The 24488-nt window shown below is 47.9% G+C and overlaps 1 protein-coding gene across 1 annotated transcript in view; it reads left to right on the top strand.

Moving 5' to 3' along the window:
- The window catches only part of ITGB5 (integrin subunit beta 5), a 101414-nt gene that overhangs the window by 67273 nt on the left and 9653 nt on the right, over window positions 1-24488 (top strand). The window contains exons 11-12 of the mRNA XM_082235275.1: window positions 17464-17686; window positions 19182-19285. Of these exons, the coding sequence (XP_082091401.1) occupies window positions 17464-17686; window positions 19182-19285 (327 nt within the window). The remainder of the gene's footprint in view (window positions 1-17463; window positions 17687-19181; window positions 19286-24488) is intronic.

The following is a 24488-nucleotide window of genomic DNA, read 5'->3' as shown; positions in this document are numbered from 1 at the left end:
GACCAGGTGCGTAGCCTGGGAGTCATTTTGGACTCACAGCTGTCCATGGAGGCGCAGGTCAATTCTGTATCCAGGGCAGCTGTCTACCAACTCCACCTGGTACGCAGGCTGAGACCCAACCTGCCCGCGGACTGTCTGGCCAGAGTGGTGCATGCTCTAGTTATCTCCCGCTTGGACTACTGCAATGCGCTCTACGTGGGGCTACCTTTGAAGGTGACTCGGAAACTACAGCTAATCGAGAATGCGGCAGCTAGACTGGTGACTGGGGGCGGCCGCCGAGACCACATAACACCGGTCTTGAAAGACCTACATTGGCTCCCAGTACGTTTCCGAGCACAATTCAAAGTGCTGGTGTTGACCTTTAAAGCCCTAAACGGCTTCGGCCCAGTATACCTGAAGGAGCGCCTCCACCCCCATCGTTCTGCCCGGACACTGAGGTCCAGCGCCGAGGGCCTTCTGGCGGTTCCCTCATTACGAGAAGCGAAGCTACAGGGAACCAGGCAGAGGGCCTTTTCGGTGGCGGCGCCCGCCCTGTGGAATGCCCTCCCATTGGATGTCAAGGTGATGGACAACTACCTGACATTCAGAAGACATCTTAAGGCGGCCCTATTCAGGGAAGCTTTTAATGTATGATATTTTAGTGTTTTTTGGTTTCTGTGGAAGCCGCCCAGAGTGGCTGGGGAAGCCCAGCCAGATGGGCGGGGTACAAATAATAAATTATTATTATTATTATTATTATTATTATTATTATTATTTATTATTCCACTGCTGGTTAACAAATGACTCTGGATATATTTTCTCCTCTCCTGTGTAGTTGGGACTCATTAGCTGGGAAGAGTCTTCACATTCTACAGTGGTACCTCTGGTTACGTACTTAATTCATTCCGGAGGTCCATTCTTAACCTGAAACTGTTCTTAACCTGAAGCACCACTTTAGCTAATGGGGCCTCCCGCTGCCGCCGCCCCGCTGCTGCGCAATTTCTGTTCTCATTCTGAAGCAAAGTTCTTAACCCGAGGTACTATTTCTGGGTTAGTGGAGTCTGTAACCTGAAGCGTATGTAACCCGAGGTACCACTGTACTTGAACAGGATGCACTATATATTGTTGTTGATAAAAAAGGCAGTTCTTAGATCCCATCTGGCACTGCCATGTGGAATGAAATCATGCAACTGTCACATGCTTTTTTAAAATGGCTACCGGCTGAGTAATCACTGTTGATGTTGAAACCTCTCTCCTCAATTAATGCATCATCTTAAAACATGTGCATGTGCTGAGTAAGTGCTACTGTATTTCTGAATGTGCTTATCTAGCATGTTTTTGTTCCTTTTTCAGATCTGCTAAGCTACCCTTTCCCCCTGTATTAACCTCTGATTTCTGAAACCTTTACTTGAAATTTGTTGTTTAAAATAACTTTGTGCTGGATGTGCATGTTCAAATGCTCATTTAGTCCTGTTTAGTAAAGAAATAGATGCAAGCAGTAGCCCCAGAGCTGTTTTCCCCAATACGGGAATGTGGTATTGCACTGCTGGCATTAGATTGAAGGTAGCATGAACATAGCGGGAAGGATTAAATCTTTGTTTTTTTAATTGATGAGAAAAGCACTAAAGCGCCATCCTGGTAGCACAGGAATCACTATTCCATTCATGTCCAAAGCCTATAAAAAGGGAAAGCAACTGTTCAGCATCTGAATGAATTTGGCAGCAGCACTAAAAAGACATGAGCTGTGTATATACAAAGCCCCTCCAAGTAGTGAATTCCTGTTGCATGCACCACCTTTTTTTAACTGTGAAAACCCAAAAGACCATTTTGGCAGCTGAACTGATAATCCAACTATTATTTTCAGTATACTGCAAAGTATTGTTTGGATGCATCTAGGATGGTTGGAGCAGCAAAGGAGACTTCCTCGAGTATAGAAATCCTTGTGACCCATAAACTTTCCTTTCCAAGGGAAGAGAAAAAAAATCAAACTTCCTAGTCAGCAAAGTTGTGAAAGAAATTCACAATTTGCACAAAGATGACGGGTGCAAAATAAATAGATCTCTGTTTCTGCTTATAATTACCCCTTGTTTGCTGATCCCTTTTGGATTATTGAAATCCAGTCATCTCAGTAAGGCATGCTGCTTAGCATATTAGTTGACTCTTGCTACTGGCTTGTCAAAAAGCAGGGAGATTTCAGCACAATCCTTAACTTTTTCTCCTTGCCTCCCACTTACTCCCTTCCCCAGACATTCTCACCTCCAGTCCTGGCCCAGGTTATAACAGCTATACATTTATCGTGTCAGCTGTTCTTACCTGTAAATTTATGGATTTGATGAACCTGCTGCATTTATGCTCGGCATTCAAGTTAGGGGGGAAAGGCAGAATGTGCGGGAAATGATGAGGCACAGAGGCTTAACCTGTTACACAGAGACATCAGAAGTTGCCTTATACCAAATCAAAACATTGGCCCATCTAGCTTGCTCCTGCCTGTGCTTCATTGGGAGCAGCTCTTTAGGGTCTCAAAAGAGTCTTTTCTAGTCCTGCCTAGTTAATGGTGGTCCGGGGACCTTCTCTATGCAAGGAAGGTGCTCTGCCACTAAGCTGCACTCCTTCCCCAACTGTTGATTTCCTTTTGTGCTCTTAAGCACATATAGTACCTTTGGATGGTGGTGCTGAGGCAAAGGGTGGTGTGGCCCACTGAGGCCTGTGGTGCATTCACACCCTCTCTCTTTTCCCCTCTCCCCACAAACTCCATCCCTGGTGCTTTCCCCCCAGCAAGACAATTTTTCCTGCTAATCCCAACAATTGATAGCTTACATGCATCTGGTAGGATGTTTCCCCATGTAGTGCAGAATGCACCGTGTTGGGAAAAGGCAAATGAGCTGTTTCCATGGCAGTTTACACTGCAGAGAGCAGCCTCCCGTGATACTTGTTCTGTAAGTTATTTATATTTTTTGGCGGAGTAGGAGAAGAGGAATGACAGGGGCAATGTGACTGAATATCCCATTTGGCTTGGCCCATAATAGGGGAGGGCTTGCTCTTCCTAGGTTTAAAACAACAAATGTGTGTGTCAGAGTTGCTCCCCGATCCTAGCTCACAGAGGATCACGCTAGCCAGCGATCATTAAGTAAAAGTCTTTATTGAGTTACAGTTCCCATTCTCAAGCTGCTGCGTGCAACTCTACGTCTTATGGTTAGATCGGCGAAGCTCTGTCTGGGTCCCCGCCTCCTGTACACCAACTTAATATCCTAGTCCTGCTCCACCTTTTCCGCCTGACTGTTCTCCTCTGGGTCCCTCTGCCCCCCGGGGTCTCCTCCCTCCGGGACTCCTCCGACGCCGACCCCCCGGACCCTTCTGTCTCCTTGCGCCGGGCTTTAGGACCTGGCTCCCTCTCCGGGCTGCCTACTGCGTCACTTCCCTGTGCATTTGAACTTGGCGCGCGCGCCCAACCTTCCACTTTCCGTCTGACCGTTTCTTCGCTCCCCGATGGAGGTGTGGCCACTCCTGACTCGTGCCCTCCCTCCTGTTGTGAGCTGCCAGCGCTTGATCCCTGGCGCCCTTCCTCTTCCCTGCTCTCTGGCGGTGACGCTGGTCCCGATTTCCAACTGCTGCTCTCTGAGTCCCCTCTGGCCCTATCTTCCTGGGGTGTCCCCCCAGGCTCCCCCCTTGCCCTGGCCACTGGTGCTCCTTTCTGTGAATCTTCTGATTCACTGGAAAGACTCGGCGCGTCGTGCAGCTGCTGCAGTACCTTGGCGCGAAGTTCGTCTCCTGGCACGTAGACGGCCCCTTTACGGAGGAGCAATCCATCTCGCAGCTGGAACTCGTCGGTCGCTGCCGTGCCCCTGTGCACCTCTGCCATCTTTGCTTGCGCAAAGGAGTCATCCTGCAACGCTCGTCGCACCGCCTCCAGGTCAACTGTTGCCGCAGCGCACGCCCACACTGTTGGTGCGAAGATGTGCATGGCGGCCGCTGGCGTTGCCTCCTCCAGATACTGCGGCTTACGGGAGAGAGCATCCGCCATGATGTTGGTGTCCCCCGGGACATACTCTATTCGGAAGTCGAAGTTCGCAAAGAACTCAGCCCAACGTATCTGCCTCTGGTTCAGGAACTGCGCCGTGCGCCAGTGCTCCAGATTTTTGTGGTCCGTGCAGACCTGCACCGTGTGCTTGGCGCCGATCAGGAAGTGCCGCCACACTTTGAACGCTGCATGAATGGCCAGCAACTCCCTGTCCCAGATGGTGTAATTCTGTTCGGACTTGCTGAGCTTCCTGGAGTAAAACGCTCCCGGCCTCCAAACCCCCTGCGGGTCTTTCTGCAGCAGGACTGCTCCCACGGCTCTGTCCGAGGCGTCTGTCTCCACCCTCATCGGCCTGCTGGGGTTGACATGAAGCAGCTGCTCTTCCGACGCGAAGAGCCGCTTGAGTGCCTGAAAGGACTGCTCCGCCTGCTCCGTCCAGATGAACTTCTTTTTCTTGGAGCTGAGCGTGTCCGTGATGGCCGCCGTATGCATAGCAAAGCCTTTGATAAATTTGCGATAGAAGTTCGCGAAGCCGACAAACCGTTGGACCTCCTTCCGGTTGCGTGGGCTTTTCCAATCCAACACTGCTCGAACCTTGGCGCTGTCCATGGCGAGCCCCTTGTCAGACAACTTGTAGCCCAGGAAATCCACCTCCGTCACGTCGAACTGGCACTTCTCCAGCTTGGCGTAAAGTCTATGCTGCTGTAGCCTGCTCAGCACTTCCTTGACGTGTCTGTCGTGCTCCTGCTGCGATTCCGAAAAGATCAGGATGTCATCCAAGAAACAGACGCACGTTTTGTAGAGGAGCCCCGCCAACACGTGATGCATGAATGCTTGAAACACGTGGGAGCCATTTTGCAATCCAAAAGGCATAACTCTATATTCGTAGGTGCCCAGGGGCGTGAACATGGCTGTCTTCCACTCATCTCCTTCCCGCATGCGAATGAGGTTGTACGCCCCTCGCAGGTCCAACTTGGTGAACACGCTGCCCTTCCGTACCTTTGCGAGGAGGTCGTCGATTCGGGGCATGGGGAAGTCCGATGGCTTGGTCACACTGTTTAAGATGCGATAGTCCACCACAAGCCTCTTTTGGGGCGTGTCCCGCATCTTAACAAAGAAAACAGGACTGCCCCCCGCTGCCTTGGACTCTCGGATGAAACCGCGCTCCAAATTATGATCTATGAACTCTTTGAGTTCCTGCAGTTCGTCCTCAGACATGGAATACAGCTTCCCTTTGGGCAGCGCCGCCCCCGGCAGCAGGTCAATTTTGCAGTCATATGGTCTGTGGGGGGGTAGCCTGTCTGCCTCCTTCTCGCAGAAAACCTCCAAAAATTCTGCGTACTTGTGGGGAACCGCTTGCAGCGTGCCTAGCTGCAGCTGTGACTCCTCTTCCTCTCCTTCCTGCCGGGGCACGATGCAGTGTTCAGCACAAAAGGAAGAGCCGAAGGTCAGCTGCCTCTGGTACCAAGCCAGCGTCGGGCTGTGCTTGTCCAGCCAACTCATGCCCAATACAATGGGCGTGTCCGATAGTTGAGTGACGTTGAAGCTGATGATTTCCCTGTGATTCCCAAGTCGCATCACCATTGGTGGCGTCTGCTTCACCACTTGCCCCCCCTAGCAGCTCCCTGCCATCCACCGTGACAACCTGCAGGGGCAGCGTGGCAGGCAGCAACTGTATGGCGTGCCGGTCGACAAAGTCCTGCCCTATAAAGTCCGCATTGCTGCCTGAGTCGATGGTAATTGGCACGTCCATGGTGATTCCATTGGGCAGCTGGAGCGATGCGGTGAGCCTCACTACTGGCTTGGGCGGGAGGGGGTCCATGGGCTGTAAAATCTCTGGGGACTGCTTCACTGACACGTCTGGCTGGGCCCCAGTGCCTCTTCCTCCAGCCAGACAGCGTCGTTTCCCTGCTGTGGTTCTCCTTGCTGCGTTGCTGCAGTTACCATTGCTGAGGCTGCAGTGTGCTTGTGGAGCCTCCGGGGACACTCTTTCGCCATATGCTGTGGATCATCGCAGATATAACACTTCCTGTTCCCTCTAGGAGGCTTCGCTTTCACTGTTGCCGGTGCTAGGGCTCTGGCTGCTGACTGAGCCCTTGCACTTCCAACCTCCATAGGTTCCGCCCCTCCTCCTGGCGGAGGCGTGGATTGCGCACGCGCTGCTTCTCTGGGAAGGAAGGAGGAGCCCCTGGCTGGTTCGCGCCCTCCACGCCCTTCGTCCCTGCTCCACGGACGTTCTTCCAGCCGCACCCCCACCGCCAGCGTCCTCTGAACGATCTCCTGCGTGGTCCGGGGTCTCTCCCCCCTCGCAATTTCATCTTTAACAGGTCTCTTACAGGAGCCGAATCTCTGTCCCATTCCAGGGCACTGACCAAAGCGAAAAAGCGGGCATGGTACTGCCTTACGCTGGCCCTCCCTTGCTTCAGTCCATGTATCTGCTGCCGAGCAAGATCCACGTCAATGCTTGATAAAAGCACCCATCCATCGCTTTAATAAAGGCATCCGCATTTTGGAGCGCCGGATCCTTATCCCTCCACAAATTGCGCAGCCATGCTTTAGCATCTCCATGCAAATGGGACATGATGAATCCCACTTTCTCTTGCTCATCTCTAAAGTCTTTGTTCAGCAGTTGCAGTGCACACATTACATCTGCTCTAAAGTTGGGGTACTGTTGCAGATTCCCATCGAAGTGAGAGACCAGACCGCCTGTTCGTCTCCCCAACCCAATCCCCTCCGGTTTGGGTGTCAGTTGCCCTTGCTTAGTAAGCACTTCCAACCTGACCTGGAGATCCCTGTAGGCGGCAGCTGCGTCCTCCTCTCTCTTCCTGGATGCAAGTACCTCGGCATTCAGTCGTGTCACTGCTTCTCTGAGTTCCGCTATCTGCTGTTCAGCCGTCATGTTGTCTGCCGTTCGTGAGCTCGCTAGTAGGCACCCGCTTTCTCTCCTCTCCGTGAGGCCGTAGATGCCCACAATTTATGGAGACAGAGCTTACTGTCAGAGTTGCTCCCCGATCCTAGCTCACAGAGGATCACGCTAGCCAGCGATCATTAAGTAAAAGTCTTTATTGAGTTACAGTTCCCATTCTCAAGCTGCTGCGTGCAACTCTACGTCTTATGGTTAGATCGGCGAAGCTCTGTCTGGGTCCCCGCCTCCTGTACACCAACTTAATATCCTAGCCCTGCTCCACCTTTTCCGCCTGACTGTTCTCCTCTGGGTCCCTCTGCCCCCCGGGGTCTCCTCCCTCCGGGACTCCTCCGACGCCGACCCCCCGGACCCTTCTGTCTCCTTGCGCCGGGCTTTAGGACCTGGCTCCCTCTCCGGGCTGCCTACTGCGTCACTTCCCTGTGCATTTGAACTTGGCGCGCGCGCCCAACCTTCCACTTTCCGTCTGACCGTTTCTTCGCTCCCCGATGGAGGTGTGGCCACTCCTGACTCGTGCCCTCCCTCCTGTTGTGAGCTGCCAGCGCTTGATCCCTGGCGCCCTTCCTCTTCCCTGCTCTCTGGCGGTGACGCTGGTCCCGATTTCCAACTGCTGCTCTCTGAGTCCCCTCTGGCCCTATCTTCCTGGGGTGTCCCCCCAGGCTCCCCCCTTGCCCTGGCCACTGGTGCTCCTTTCTGTGAATCTTCTGATTCACTGGAAAGACTCGGAGATCTCGGGTCGTCGTCATCACTCATCTTTTCTTCTGCCTCCTCCTCCTCGCTCTCTGTTTCCTCCCTTGCCCTTGCCTCTGCTCCTGAACCCCTGACAGTGTGATATTGGTATTTTGAGGTGGTTTAACAGCTTTCTCTTGGTAGGGTCAAGGGGTCCCATGCTGCTCCAGCCACTCCCTATGCCTTGGACCCTTGGGTCTTTGACAGGCCCCTGTGTGTTTCTGCATTGAATGGTTCCACCTTCCACAGCTGACAGCTCTGCTACTGCTTATTCATGTGGTCACTTGTCCAAGGATATGAGAGAGGAGAGGTCTGCCACAGGACTCCTGACATGGGTGTCTGCAATATTTTTTTCTGGTATGGGCAAGGGGGACCCAAAAAATGAAAAGGGGGAGCAGTCTGGTTTCTCACACAGAAAGGAGAATAGTGTTTGTACATTTTTGCCCCATATATCTGGCTCTTCAAATGCTAGGCACATATCCTTTTTTAAAAAATGAATGCTGGGAATAAAAAGATTATGGTTTACTTGGGGTGTGTGAGAGATGTGCAGACAAGAATCTATGATGTTCCTTGTTCTTCCAGCGAGCATCCAGTTCTGTAAATTTTGGTTCTTCAGGAAGCTGCAGTAACGCACACTTAAAGAGTTTATAAAGGCACCCACTGCTTTCCCCACTTTTGTTTCTTTCTTTAGGGCCTGAGTGGGTGGTCAGGGCAACGAGTGCAGTGGCGCTTTAAAGACTCATTGATTTAAAGTGGCATGAGCTTGAAGTGGAACAGCAAGCTTATATTCACATGGGTTGACATACATGCCCTGTTAAGTCAAGTTAACATGGTGAAGGCTGAGGTGGAATGTAAAAACACACCTCTGCATAGTTTTGTGTTTTCCTGTTTAAAACATAAGCGGCTTATGGTTAGTGTATAGCACTTCGTTGTGAAGTTGTCTTAATGAAAGCTTCCATGGCTTTCATGAAAATTCAGTCATCTGACCAAGAAGGAAAAAATGGTCAGAACACTCACAGGTTATTGGAAGCTTTCTGCCTGCAGAAAAGGAGGGACTGAATAATTTTGCTAAGGAAAGCCTTCATCCTTAACATGTGCAAAGGTCACAAAACTAGAGAGTCTAGAAGGGTTGGACGCCTGCTTTTTGCCAACTGCTAAATTAACTCCAGTCATTTCTTAGCCCCTGCTGAGAGCATGAAAAACAAGGGTGTGTGTGAAGACAGGAAGCAAACTGGAGGGATGGTGGAAAGACTGTAATGACTTCATGATCTAGGTATCCTTAATGTGAACTGACAGTGTTTTTAATTATTGTTGTTGTTTATATAGTGCCTCTTTTTCTCCCTTCATTTAAAAAAAAAAATCCTTTTTGTTTCCCTTCTTTGTTAAATTTGCAAATAAATAAAAATAATAATGAAGACAATTGTAGTGGCTGAAGTCTGTGGTTTTTGTAAAAAAACAAAACAACACAGACTAAATGGAAAATGCTGACTCAAAATAAATGGCATTAGGAATAACTGGAAAAAGACTATGTTCTCAGTAATAACTGCATCTGTGAATGCTGAATGATTTATATGAGAAGGGTTGGCAAGACTGAGGGTGCTGGACAGTCTAAAGAAGTGTAATGTTTTGGAAGAGCCGTGTTTTTCCAAATACTGCCTCCCAATGAGGCATGTCCAGCAACATTGCTCTGTGTATCTGTGTGACTTGCTGCGTAAGGCGTCATCTACACCATCCATTTAAAGCCCTGCCGCATCACCTTAAATGCTAATGGCTTCTTCCAAAGAATCCTGGGAACTGTAGGTTCTTAAGGGTGCTGGGAGTTGCCAGGAGACCCTTGTTCACCTCACAGAGTTAAGAGTTGTTCCAGAGTGCTCTGAGAAAGAGGGACTGATTGTTAAATCACTCTGGGAATTGTAGCTTTGTGAGGGGAATGAACCCAATGCGTCATTATGCATAATGGTGAACTTATTGAAATATGTTTGGAAATTGCCCTGTTGCAGATTCTGTGGGCAAGGCACATCTTTTCATATATACCCAGGGTAGGGTGTCCATATAACCCCAGTGCTACAACATTTATGTTGCTTTCTTAGGTGAAGAAATGTGCTATTGGGGGCATTCCAGTCTCCTTGCACTACAGTCTGGAAAATGGAACCACCAGCTCTTGGATCTATACAGCCATTGTTGGCATTGCATTTCTTCTTCCCCCCCTTTCCCCCCCTGCCCCCTTTTGGCTTGCAGCTCTCACTTGGGGTGAAAAAGGATCCCTATGAGGTTGCATTAAGTTCTACTGCACAACATAGGCCTAAGTGTACAACTGGAGTGCACACATTCATTCATTCATTCATTGATTGGGTTGGATTTCTTTTTATATGTGATCCTGCTGAGCAGGTGAGCAGCACGTTGCCAGAATAGTGAGTGGAATAGCTTGCAGAGTGTGACCAATAGAGGATGCTTTTACAACATCAACCCCCCCATCCTCTCATTCTTGATTTACGATATTTATCATACTTTTTCCCAGTTACAGTAGTGTGTGTGTGGGCAGAAGATAGCGGAACAGGGAGGACAAGTTGGCTTAACTTTTTAATTTGTCCTGAGGCTCAGTTGTTTCTATGAGGGTTTCTTGATCAGGCATCCTCCCCCTTGTTTCAAAGCAAAAAGCAGAAATTGTGGGAGTTGGGGAAAGTGATGCTGGGTTTTCTTCAGAAGCTTATAGATTGTGCACTGTCTGATTTCACAATGTACAAGCAGCTGTGCAGTTTCATGTCTTTCTAGAATCTTTTTTTATTCTCTTGAGTCTGGTAGTGCTCTAGCTTTTCCCATCTTCACAGTTGGTTAATCTCTTTTAGCTCTAGTAGTCTGCCATCCCAGGAAAAACATCTGGGAGAGCTTCTGCTACCTTGTGCAAAATTCACTGTGTGGCAGTGTATGATGCGTGCTTATTTGTGCTATTTTGGAATGTAGACAGAAGCTAATGCTCCTTTCTTGAGTCATGGAAATAACTCTGTAGGAAGCGGTTGAACTTGTTTGCCTAAGAAGGAACTGCTTCTCGTTATGCCCTGTTTCTAAACTCAACCTTCTAGATTTTCCAAAGTTCAAAGCTTTTTCCTACATTCCTCTAAAGTTTGTACTTACTTATTTTTAAAAACTTGAATCCCACCAAACAAAGCCTGCAAGGCAGCATGCAACATTATGTAGAAATAACAGTAAAACTACTGTAAAACGCCCCAAGTATCAACTTTATAAATTAGAGTCTTCTAGACAAAAACAATTGCAAACAATATAAAAATTAGCTTTAGTGAGTCAGAAACCCAAGCTACCTAACCATTTTAGGTCTCAGATCCCAAACGTTTCACTAACAATGTAAGAAGCAGTGCAGGGCTGCCATAGCAGGCTTTAGGGGGGGAGAGAGTTCCACAGTAGGGGGCTGCTGCAGAAAAGGTCCCGCTGCTTGTAACTACCACCTAACAATGGGACTTGGAGCAATCCCATCTCCTCAGATGATGTCTGTGCATTCTAGGGGATAGTAGTGTCTTCTGTGGGAGAAAGCATTCTGTAAATCAGGGATAGCCAATGTGATGCCCTCCAGATGTTTCGACCACAGCATCTCCTAGCATCCCTGACTATTGGCCATGCTGAATGGGACTGGGGGAAGTTGGATACCCCTTGCCCAAATTAACCTGGACCAAGATGTATGTCTTTATTTAGGGCTTTAAAGGTTAACACCAGCACTTTGAATTGTGCTCAGGGATAATTTGAGGACCACTTCATTTTTTCTCAACAGTAGTGTTTTGTTCTCCCACCATGTAGTGGTGAGCACAACAGAAGTTTCTTATCCCTCTCTTTAGAACATAAGAAGAACCCTGCTAGATCAGACCAAAGGCCAGCATCCTGTTTGCCCAGTGGCCAACCATTTATAAGGGTGCAATCCAGCTCCATTAAAATAAGTAGGAGTCCTGCTGCTGACTTTAGTGGGAGTCCCATTATGATTTAAGGCGCAAGAGACAGAAGTTAGCTTGTCTGCCTTATTTCTGTATAAGTGATCTCTTTCCATGGTGGAAACTTAATTGGACTGTGTTAGAGCTCCTATCCAGCACCATTTTAATATATATATATATAGGCAATCATGCATTTATTTATTTTCTAGGAGTTTCCATTTGGGAAATATAAAATGTTACTCAGCCAGTTTAATTGTAATGGTTCAACTTGGGTGTTTTTTTTTCTTTCCTTTTTTCAAAAACCCAGACAAACGCGATGAGGACTGGCATGTGTCCTTGTAAACAAATTGCAGAAAAGCTGCAGCGTGGAGGTCTGTGTCTTAAACTGTGCCAAATCTCTTAATTTGTATTGTGCTCTTGACACTGCTGCTGAAAAGGCAGAGGAGTGGAGAAAAACAGAAAGTGAGGGGGAGGGAAGAGATGAAGGGAGATGGTCTTTTTGTTGTGCCTTGTTCACTTAGCAAGGATTCCTGCATGAAATGGGGGCAAAGGAGGCCAGGGCAGCGTCCTGCCAAGCCCCTGAACAACAGCAAGACAGCAGTGTTCTCCCAGGCTTTGCTTATTTAGCTGCAATGGGATGCATCTCGGAATCTGAGTCTGAGTCAGTCCCATGCATCCATCTCCCTTGTTGAGAAAGGAAATAGCTTTGGTGAAACCAGCATTGTTTCTTGGACTGCTGCAAGATCCGACTCATGAATCTGTTGATTTAGCTGGCCCGGGTGTCTTGTTTTTATCTCCTGGGAGTTGGGAAGGTAATTTAAAGTACACGGGAGGCAAACTGCAGGGCCTTTTACCATAACAAAGCTAATAATATTTAAGGGAAGAGCTGTGGCTCAGTGGCAGAGCATTCACTCTGCACACAGAAAATCCCAAGTTCAATCCCTGGCACCTCCAGGTAGAACCCTTTCTGAAACCCTGGGTAGCTGCTGCCAGTCAGTGTAGACAGTCCTGAGCTAGATGGACATGGTGGTGTTTTCATCTCCTGTGGCAGTAATTTAGCAGCGGGACTCAAAGCTTGAAGGAGTGATACCGTTATCTCTGTTTTGTCTAATATCAGGGCAGTTTACATATTGCAGCTGTCATTTATGGTGGTGGCTATGAACTATCCCACAGAGAGGCTGTTACCTTACTGTGAGCTGTTCATTTGCAGTTGCTCAGCGAAGGCATTGGTCAGTTTTCATCCTGCAAAGATAAGGGTCTGCTATCGCTTGCTGAAAAACACCCAGTCTTCACAAAGGTCCATTTCATTCCGTATTCATCCCACAGTAATGGCCATCCATAAAGGTAAAGGTAAAGGGACCCCTGACCATTAGGTCCAGTCGTGACCGAATCTGGGGTTGTGCCGCTCATCTTGCTTTATTGGCCGAGGGAGCCAGCATACAGCTTCCGGGTCATGTGGCCAGCATGACTAAGCCGCTTCTGGTGAACCAGAGCAGCGCACGGAAACACTGTTTACCTTCCCGCCGGAGCGGTACCTATTTATCTACTTGCACTGGTGTGCTTTCGAACTGCTAGGTTGGCAGGAGCAGGGACATAGAAAGACGTAAATAAGTGTCTTTGGTCACAACTGTTTAACCTGCAGCTGTACTCTGTCCTACAACACATTTAAGTTGTAGTCTGTGCTACAAGTGCCTAGCCCTAAAATAAATTTATATCCTGCTGACCAGTTGTTTTGTGAGCAGGGCTCAGTAGTGTGGAAAGGCTAAGGTGTAGACTCCCCCCCCCGCTTCCCAGCTGTTTTGGTTCTTTTCCAAAGGTACAGATGTGTGTATCCCTAGCTACTGCATTGGCCCTGTTGAAGTGTGAGCATAATTCCGATTTGAATACAAAACCCCTCATCCTGCTAGGGGCTGTGCACACAGAAGCCTGCATCCATATGTACACAGGCCAGTGGTGGTGCAGGGCAGTTGTGAATCACTTGCCTGCTCAGACTGCACTCTTGCCTGCCACTGCTGCCACTGATTTTACAAGCATAGAGATCTAGGGGAGAGAGCTTCTGAGAATGTTGCATGGAAACAATCAGGTTGTCAGTCTGCTCTCTTTTAAGAGCACTCTAATAAAATTGGCTATTGATTTTAAACATGGAATTAGGTCTACTGCTTTCAGTGGAAGAGCTGGAAACATCTGACATCTCATTTCAGAGATGGACTAGAAGAAGCTCCTTGTGGCAAAGCTGGAAGTGAAATATTTCTAGCAAACGGCATTGATAAATCAAATGCAAAACCAAAACAAGAATGGTGGGTTTATCAAGTGCACAAAATATATTTATTTAACAGCAACAGGTGCTACGGTACAGGTGTGTGTTTCTTGATACTACCCCCACCCCGAAAATAGAGAGAGATGTTTTAAACTAGCCTTTCTCAACCTGTGGGTCCCCAGATGTTGTTGAACTTCAACTCCCATCACCCCTAGCTAGCAAGGCCAGAGCTCAGGGATGATGGGAATTGTAATCCAACAACATCTGGGGACCCACAGGTTGAGAACCGCTGCTTTAAACATTTGAAACGTACCTTACTATCATATAGCTGACATTTTGTTTCAAGAGCACCATAACTCATTCACCAATTGAAACATGCTGCAATCATTCAATTTCAGGCATAGCATTTTTAAAAACTGAAGGAGGCAGAACGCCGTGTTTCAGACGTGTTAGTCACCCAGTCTCTGTATGTTCCTTTGACACCTCTGACTTGTTTTTAGAATGCACTTTCCCTTCTTGGGCTGAGATTATATTCCAATTCACCAGGAAGACTTGTGCCTGCAGAAGGGTGCAGTGCTTTTCCAGCATTTATTTTTAGAGTCGGAATGCTTCTCCAAGACAGCCTTTTACATATTGTAAAGGTTCCTTGCCTCTTCCTCCCTCCCTGTCTCTTAATTTGGAGTGTGTGTGTATAAGAAATATCCAACAGACTGCCACAGGCTCGGGAATTCTTGATGCATTTGTATCTTGGAAGCTGGTTTAATCTTTGTAATGAACCAGCTGCAGCTCCATTTCTTTCACGGTAATTCCAGCTGGGCAAACTTTTTAAGTGTCCAAAGATTTTCCTTGCAATAATGGAAACAACAAAAATTAACCAGTGCCTCTCTTTCTGAATGGAATTCACCACAGCACAAAACCTCAGTTTGCATCTGAGTCAAAATACATGCACTTCTCCCATCTGGCAGGAGGAACACTCACTGCTACTTTTGAGAGCTACCTGCCTTTGTTGTCATTTTTCTCTAGAAACAGACAAAACCATCAAATACACTTTCAGAAAAGTTGGGTGGTGACATACTTAATAACATACCACAGTAGCTACCTGCTACCACAGAGGAGGGACAGTCTCATTTGATAATTCATTTTTTAAAAATGAACAAAACACCACTTGGTTTAGTATCTTGGCAGTCAACCTTGCCATCAGTGCCACCTTCAGGTGGACAAAGTGGGGCTTGCCGACAGCAAAATAACTTCTAACTTGCAAGCTTGCAAGTCTTTCTTTGTAGCTGCTTCCTTACCTGACGTCACCTATGATGTCAGGTGGGTATGGGGGACATGAGCTTGTTGACTGGCTTTAACCCTATGTAGGAATTTCACAGCTGAACCAGAGTCTATATTCCTGGATGTTTTAAAGTTGTTGCCTGCGTAATAAGCCATCTTCAGCACTCCAGCGCTTTTGCTACAATTTGTTTATTATTTATGTGTTATGTGCCGCTCTGGAAGTGATGCTGGTTTTGGAGTGTCAAGCAGCATTCACAGGATTCCCAGAAACTCTGGTGGGGCTGTATCCACAACCTCTTAGGTTGAAATGGCCTGCAGCCCTTAGGTTACTGCTAATGTACCTCTTCCATCCTGCTTCACATTATGCAGAACTTTAGGGTGATGTGGTCCTTGTCCAAAGCCCTTACATTTCCAGGAGACATGTACAAGGAAAGCAGGAGTGAGTGCTGGGTTCAGCCACGAAACTTTCAATGCAAGTCACTTTTCCTCAGCCTAACCTACTCCACAGAGGCGGCTGTGAGGCTCAGATGAGATAGCAATACATTAAAACAAAGGCTGTTCACCTTTGGAATAGAGTGGGGGGGGATTAAATAAATCAAGGCATTATATTATATATGTTTTCTTTCCAATGTAACCTCATTGACTCTAGTACGGAGGTTACTGCAGATTCCACACACCCCAACCCCCACCCAAATGTCTAAGGAGGAGATCCAGGGACCTCTACTTTTCAAATATGTTGAACATCCCAAAGTGGCTGGCCTGGAGTTGTTTGGTTGGCTCAGATACGCCTGCTTTTTAAGATCCTCTTATTTCCAAGTATCCTAAATAGCAAGTCGCGACCTCTGTGAATGGTTTTTATCATAAGCAGCTAAGAAATGATTCCTCCAGGGAGAGATTGCTGCAAAATATTGTCAACAGCAGTGCTGCAAGGTCTGTAGTAGCCTTTTAATGTTTGTTGGTGTTGGCGCAAAGTAGAATCTGTTATTTCAAAACAAGGAAAGAGACCCTGAGATGAAAATATTTAATAAGATTAAATATTTGTTAGTGCAAAACAGACGAGGATGAAAAAAGAGGGTGGGGTTTAACTAAGAACATATTCCTTCAGCTGCATCAGGAAATAATCAAGAGCCAAAAAGAGAGTGTCTGAACTTTTGCTCCACTTGAAACAATAACTAGGAACTTGCTTCTATTTTAGTTTTCTTGCTTAGCCCCTTGGTTTGTATGCTGTACAGCTTAAGCTTGCCAGGTGGGATATACAAATGAGATGCCACCCATTTTAAAAGTGTCCTTTATTCTGGAACATATCAAATGTACAACCTTGTTACTTTTTACATTTGAGTCTAGCGGTCCTTGTGTAGCTATTCTCATGCCAATTAATTTTAGCCTTTGTTGAGTGTATTGGAGTTGAGCCTGAGAGTGGAATTCCATGTAGTGCTAAGTGGGGTATGAGGTTCATCTCCACAGTGGAACTTTCTCTCCCCCCCCCCAATTCCCCGTGTAACCCCTAAACTTGCTCTGTCCCCCCCAGCAGATTTAGAGGCCAGGGGGTGGGCTAGTCCTGTTGCACGAGTGGACCACATTCTGCACATGCAACCATTAGCCCAGAGAGACTTTGATAGACCTTGCGGGAACTTGTCATCTCCAGAGCAGTGGTTGAGGGTAAAATGGACCATCTTTGGATACCCTTGAAAGGAGGAGGGAAGAGATACATGTGTTCTAAATAAGATGTCTGGCCAGCTTGATGATTTGGGGCTTTGCTACATTCCTATGTAGAGGATGGCAAGGCTTGTTTTGTCGGCATCAGCAGTATGTTACATGTACTTTGTTTATCCTTGTTGGTTGGCTGGTTTGGGTTGTTGTGGAGAGGATTCAGTAAAGTGAGTCCCACCTGCAGTTTGACGGGGTACAGCTGACAGCAGATGGGATTACCATCTCATGTGCAGCCTGTGAGAACAACACCATAGTTTGTAGGTGACACTTTCTGCTGAATGTGATGTCTCCCTCCACAGTCAGTTTTTAATTACTCATTCCTGCTATTGCCCTTTTTACTACTACATAACACTTTTAATTTAGACAGTATTGCAATCTTTAATGTGTTTGCTTTCAACCCAATCCTGTGAGGTAGCTCATTTGATACCCCATTTTCAGACCAGCAGTGAGGAACAGTGATGTGCCCAAAGTCTCACAGTGAGTCTATGGCTGAGCTAAGACTTGTTATCATTGAACACATTGGCTCTCGGGTAGCATTTTTGCCTCTTAACTGGATTTTCAGCTGTCTTCTGGAATTGTGTCCCCATTTTGTTGGCAGCAGAAGTGACGCCTGCTCTGTTTAATTTGCCTCTAGGTCATGGAGAGTGCCACTGTGGGGAGTGCAAATGCCACCGTGGTTACATTGGGGACAACTGCAACTGCTCGACAGAGACCGGCCAGTGCCTTTCCAACGATGGCCAGATGTGCAGCGGCCGAGGCAACTGCATTTGTGGGAAATGCCAGTGCACAGAACCAGGTGCCTTTGGAGAAACGTGTGAGAAATGCCCTACCTGCCCAGGCGTCTGCAGCACAAAAAGGTATTGTGTGAGCTAGCTAGAGTGAAAACCCTTCAAATAACAACTTGATGAGAGTGCCTCATTATGTCGCTTTCTTTCCAGCTTCATTGGTGTCCATCCCACCTGCCGATATACCTACAAAAATTCAGGAAGCAATGATGCATCACAGCTTGAACTTTACTTATCATAGAATACAGTGAGGTAGCTCATCAGTATTCCCATTTTTCAGCTGGGGAATCTGCAGCGGAGACATGTGACATCCATGAGTCCATTGTGCTTATTGCGGCTTATTGTAGATGAGACCATAGCTTTGAAGTACTTTCCACACCTGAAGTCTTTGGCTCAGTTTTTGGCCTCAGCAGTTAAAAAGGTAGAACTGGGGGAAATCCATTTGAGCTAGAGGGTAGGAGACTCAACAGTCCCAGGATCATGCATCCTCCGTCTGTCTTCATGCAAGGCAGCAAAGGATGTAGTTCTGTGGGAGAGCAGCTGCTTTGGAAGTAGAAAGTCCCAGGTTCAATCCCTGACATCTCCAAGCAGGACTGGGAATGTGTCTTGGCCGAGAGCCTGGAGAACCACTCCCAGTCTGCATAGACAAGGACCAATGATCTGACTTGATATGTTGCTGTGTTCTATAGTTCTAACATCCATTTAGCTTGCATTGATGGATGTTTGTTTTGCTTAATGTCACTTGTTCAGGCTTGCACAGCTGGCGACACCCTGCCACCCCCAAGCTGAATGCAACTTCTTGCTCTTGTACTGGAACCTGTCAGGTATCTGACAACCTCCATTTCCCCCCAGTTCCAAATCATATAGCAAAAACAGGTTTATGAAGCTGTAATATGTGCCTGGTATGCTGTGTTTTCAGCTTGACAGTTCATATGTTGTGCAGGCATGAATTAATAGTATTGTGTATAATGAAATGCATGAAAGAATGCAAAATGATCTGAAGCAATATGCATTTTATTTTTCATTTCAATTTTACACAGCCTTAACTGGCTAATTCTCTGTATTAGCCTCCAAAGGTTGGATACCTTTTCTACAAAATAGGACTGTCCTAAATATAATTTCCCAGTGCAAATCCTTTTTGGGGTTCTTATGACTTCCCCTTTCTTCCTTTTTAAAAAGTATTCTTAGAGAGTGACTATTTCTTCTTGAATGGGAACCATTTCTCCTTACATACAAGAAACAAATGTGTAGCCATGACCCCTGTACCAATAAAATCAGCAGCAGCCTTTATATGTGGTTGCCACAGGGGAAAGGTTTTATTTTGAGAAAACGTCTCTGTCCATGTTTTTCGCCATGCAAATAGTGGTTGCTACAGCGCACTGAGACTTGTGGGGCAGAAGACAGGGAGGCCAACAGTAGGTGAAGCCAGAGAGGATAGACAAAACCAGTGACAGATAGAACCCAGGTTGGTGGGACAGTGCACCATTCCCTATGGGGGCAGACTCCACTGCACACGGATGTGATTTGAAGGGAAGTCTATCAATCTCCTCTCATTCCTCTTTCTAAGGGACTGCATTGAGTGTATGCTGTTTAACTCAGGAAGACTGGCTGACAACCAGACCTGCCAAAAACACTGCCGGGACGAGATCATTACTCGAGTGGATGTTCTCAGTAAGTACAGGCAAGATAAACTAGGAAGAATCCTGGCAGAAGTCAATGCTGCTTATCAAAGTCTCGCCACTTTAGGGGAAAGGGAATTTGGAATGTATTTCGTTAAAATGTAGAAAAATGGTTGGATGTATTAAGAGTTGTAAGGGGTAAGGAACATCAAAGAACAACTGTGTGCGTAACGTAGGGAAAGAAGTAGCTGAGAGGTTGTATCTATACAATATATCTATTGTATTGATATATTGGCTAGTGATACAGGAGACAATTTTTCAGTTAAATAGGAGTGGTCCTTCTGTTGCCCTCCACTTGTTGCTGGACCACAGTTCCCAACAACCCTTACCATTAGCCATGCAGACTGGGGTGATGGGAGTTGCAGTCCACCTCTGAGTTAAAAGAAAATTGTTGCTGCATGATCTAATGGCAACAGATATAGCCAGCCGCTCTCTGTCTGGAGTACATTGTCATGTGGACTGAGTAGTTTGGTATCTCTGGACTTCAAGCTCTGTTGTGTTAAACCTTTTGTCACATTCCATTTCGTGTGTGTGTGTGTGTGTGTGTGTGTGTGTGGCATTGGCGGGGGACCATCACAGCTGTAGCTGCTCAGTTGTACTTGTGGGCTCAACCCCACTCCCGCCAGTTCACAGACAATGACTATTTGCCAATGCAAATGTTGCAACATACTTTTTTTCTTCCTCTTTGTCTGTCTGTGGTGATTTTGTTTGCTATTTAAATGTGACTCCATTATCTACCCACTTCCCTAGGGAGAAAAGTCCAGATTTTTTCATTAATGGTATCCAAAACTGACAGAGGTGCGGGGTGTGTGTGTGTTCTTAAAAATGCCCCTTGGCTACTTGTGTAAATACAGATGCCTACCAATCGCAAAAAGTTAACTTCAGATAACAACATGCATACAGATAACGCTGAAATACAGGCTTTTCGTTTGAAGCTGCTTTCCAAACTCGTATGCTTAAGCTCTGCAGAGATAACGTAGCCAATATTGTGCTGAATTGCATGCAAAGCTCTTCCTGTGCAAACAGAAAAATTCTGAAGATCCACTTTTGGGAAGTGATTTGCACCAGCTTTACAAGTCTAGGGTAGAATTGAACTGAAACATTTGCGTTCCTTACTTGCTCCTTTATGGGGTCCCAACAGAGGCATAGACTCTATGGCTTCTGTAGCCACCACAATTTGGACAGAGCATAAAATATGATGGCATAGTGATCATATTAGACTCCTTCAAACATACTTCCTCACCTCTGCCCCAGAGTGTCCTATTGGGATCCAGCCTCTTCCAGGCTCTGGTTCAACACTTTCACAGCCTCTCCCAATTCAGACAGAATGGGGAGAAATATGTGTGCCATCCATGCTCCAAATCCCTGGATGACAGCTCCCACTGGTTTCATATAGAAGTTGAATAATATAGGAGAATGGACCCTTCTGCTTCACCTTCACATGCAGCGGCTATTAGGGGATGATTAGCTGCTTGTGCTTAAAATGGTGCCCCTTCAGAGTTTGTGCGGCCCCACAAACCTCTGTGTGTGACAGAGCTCCTCAGACATGTCTGCTCTAGTCACTGTTAGAGTCCGACAGTGGCTGTTTGCGGAAACGCCTCCAACAAAGAAGTTCCTTAACGGAAACACGTCTCCTGGACTCACGACGTGACAGCTTCCGACGAAGCATGGGTCTCCCTGCAATTGCTTCTGACACCTCCCCACTATTTTCACTGGACGTGTCTCTCACCCCTTTCTCCCCCCTGCTTCCTGCCTGCGCTGCTGCATCTCTCTCAGTATCCCTGAGATCCTCCTCCAGAGACCCCGCGCTCCCCCTGCTGGTCCCTGCTTTGGCTGTTGAGTCTCTCCCAGTCTCTGGGAGCCCTATCACCTCCTTTCCCTCTGAGGTCAGTTCCCTGACATCCACCTCCCCTCCAGGGCCCCCTTCCCCCCCGCCCCCTCCCTCTCCTCTGGGCGGTGAGGAGCTGAAACCCCGAAACGAATCCTCTTCATCTTCCGACGTCTCGAACATCTCCCTCCATCGGTCTTTGTTCCGACTCGCTGAATCCTCCTCCACCTCGGAATCAGAGAACCCCTCCAACTCCTCTTCTTCGTCTGTGGTGGCGAAGTATTCCCTCCGGAACCTCGCCACTGGCTGGGGTTTTCGAGGGAATCTCTGATGAAAAGTTTCAATTAGAACCTCGTCATCTACATCCTCTGCCCTGACCCAGGTGTTTTCCGACTCCGGTTCCCCTTCCCACATTACCAAATACTCTACTTGCTCTCCTTTCCACCTGGAATCTAGGATCTCCGCTGCATGGTAGCTGTGTTCTTTTTCCTCCATCGCTGGTCCCCTATTGACCCTCCCCTCTCTGTCCCCTATATACGGTGACAGCAACGATCTGTGGAACACTGGGTGCAACTTCATGTGGTTCGGTAACCGGAGTCTGAAAGCCACTGGGTTGACCTGTTGCGTGACTTCAAATGGGCCCAGTCTTTTGGGTCTTAACTTCTTACAACCTCCTTTAAATGGTAAGCCTTGGGTGGACAGCCACACCTGGTCTCCCACCCTAAGGCTTTCCCCTTCCCTTCTGGTTTTGTCTGCCTGCCTCTTATATTCCTCCTTCGCCCGGTTTAAATTAAGTTGGAGTTGGCGATGGATCGCTTCCATTTCTTCAACGAACTGTTCTGCTGCTGGAACGCTCCAGTTCTCCCCCTCCCCCCCTGGGAAGGCTCGGGGATGACACCCGTGATTGGCCAAAAAAGGGCTCATTCCCGTGGACACGTTCTCTGCATTGTTGTAAGCAAATTCTGCCAACGCCAGCTTCTCCACCCAATCATTCTCTCTGTCATTAACATAACACCTCAAATATTGCTGGAGGACACCATTAGCTCTTTCCGCCTGCCCGTTGGTTTCTGGATGACGGGCAGTAGAGAAATTAACCTCTACATGCAGTAAGCTCATGAGCTTCCTCCAGAACCTGGAAGTAAATTGTTTCCCTCGGTCCGAAACCACCCTCAAGGGGGCGCCATGCAACCTAAACACATTTTCCACAAACAATTTGGCGGTTTCTTCTGCTGTGACCGCATGTGAGCAGGCTATAAAGTGTGCCATCTTGGTTAACAGATCTACCACCACCATAATGGCTGTTTTCCCTTTGGACCTGGGCAGATCAGTCATAAAATCTATTGCCACTGCCTCCCACGGTCTTTCCGGCGTGGGTAGTGGTTCTAATAAACCTGCCGGTGCCCGCCTCTCCCCCTTGGCTCGTTGGCAACGGTCACACCCTCTCACATATTCACGCACATCTTCCCTGACCTTGGGCCACCAGAATTCCCTGGTAACCAGCCACATGGTTTTGTGTTGCCCAAAATGCCCTGCTGTGGGGTTATCGTGCAGTTGCTTGAGTACCTTTTCCCTCAATTCCCCTTCAGGTATGTATAACGCTCCCTTGTAGTACAACGCCCCATTTCTCTCCTCAAAACCCCCGGGTTTGTCTCCCTCCCTCCTAAGACTCCTGAGTTTGTCCTGGGCGTATACATCCTGCCCCGTTCCCTCTACCAGTTCCCTTTGCCCCACCAATGCCGCCCCACACACCCAGCGGTCCTCGGGAATGACATGGGTCTCTTCGGGTACACCCTCTCCCTCCAAATATTCAGGTTTGCGTGAGAGAGCGTCCGCCCTAACGTTCTCCGGGCCTGGTACGTAACAAATCTCAAAGTTAAATTTGGAGAACTCCTGGGCCCATCTCAACTGCCGTTGGTTGAGCACTCGCGCAGTTCTCCAATACTCTAGATTCTTATGGTCCGTGCACACTTGCACCTTCTGTTGTGCACCAATTAGTAGGTGCCTCCATCTCCGGAAGGCCTCATAAATTGCAAGAAGTTCCCGGTCGTACACCGTGTAGTTCCTCTCAGACTTGTTCAGCTTCCGCGAAAAGAAGGCACACGGTCGCCACTCCGACCCCTCCTTCCCCGGCTGCAGAAGAAGCACCGCCCCTATGGCTCGGTCCGACGCGTCTGTTTCGACCCTCAGCTTTTTTTGTAAATCCACATGTAGAAGTTGTTCGCCAGAGGCGAAGGCCCTTTTCAGTTCCTCAAACGCTCGCTCCGCCTCCCCCGTCCAAACAAACTTCTTTTTGCTGCTGAGACAGTCCGTGATGGGCGCCGTCAGGTGGGCGAAGTTGCGGATGAACTTACGATAAAAGTTTCCAAACCCTAGGAACCTCTGCACATCCTTCTTGGTCTTGGGTGTTTTCCATTCCAGCACCGCTTGAACCTTGCCGGGGTCCATGGCCAACCCTTTGTCTGACAAGCGGTACCCCAGGAATTCCACCTCCTTGGTATGAAACTGACACTTCTCCAGTTTCACCCACAGTCGGTTGGCTTGCAGCCTGCTCAACACTTCTCTGACGTCTCTCACATGTTGCTCCTCATTCTCCGAATACACCAACACGTCATCTAAGAAGGCCACGCAATTCTTGTAGAGCAAAGGCCCCAGTACGTGGTTCATGAAAGCTTGAAAACACGCGGAGCCTGTTTGTAATCCAAAAGGCATAACTAAGTATTCGAATGCCCCCAAAGGGGTGAACATGGTGGTCTTCCATTCATCCCCTTTCCTTATACGTATCAGGTTGTACGCCCCCCTTAGGTCCAGCTTTGTAAAAATCTTTCCCTTCCGCACCCTGGTCAAAATATCATCAATCCTGGGCATAGGAAAAGCCGCCGGCTCTGTCACTGCATTTAGGGCCCGAAAGTCACATACCAGCCTCGGCTTGTCCGTGTTTTTTTTGTCCACAAAAAACACTGGGCTACCCCCCGCTGCCTTGGACTCTCTGATGAAGCCCCTCTTCAGGTTCTTGTCAATGAACGCTCGCAACTCCTGCATTTCCCTGTCTGACATGGCATACAACTTGCCTACAGGAAGCTGTGCTCCAGGGAGTAAATTGATCTGGCAATCAAAGGGTCTATGCGGAGGTAGTTGGTCAGCTTCCTTCTCGCTGAACACGTCGCTGAGATCAGCATACTGTGGTGGCACCTTCCCCTTCTCCACTACTTCAGTCCCTGCCAGGGTGGCTTGGGCGCCTGCTGACCCCTTTTCCCCCCTGCAGTGTTCTAAGCAATGTGCGGAACCGAAGGAAACCACTCTTTGATGCCAGCCCACCAGCGGATCATGTAGGGCTAGCCAGCTCATTCCCAAAATAATGGGAGCACCT

Source organism: Podarcis vaucheri (genome assembly GCF_965113315.1).
Source record: "Podarcis vaucheri genome assembly, chromosome: 1".
Taxonomy (NCBI): Eukaryota; Metazoa; Chordata; class Lepidosauria; order Squamata; family Lacertidae; genus Podarcis; species Podarcis vaucheri.
This window is presented reverse-complemented; position numbering and strand designations above follow the sequence as displayed.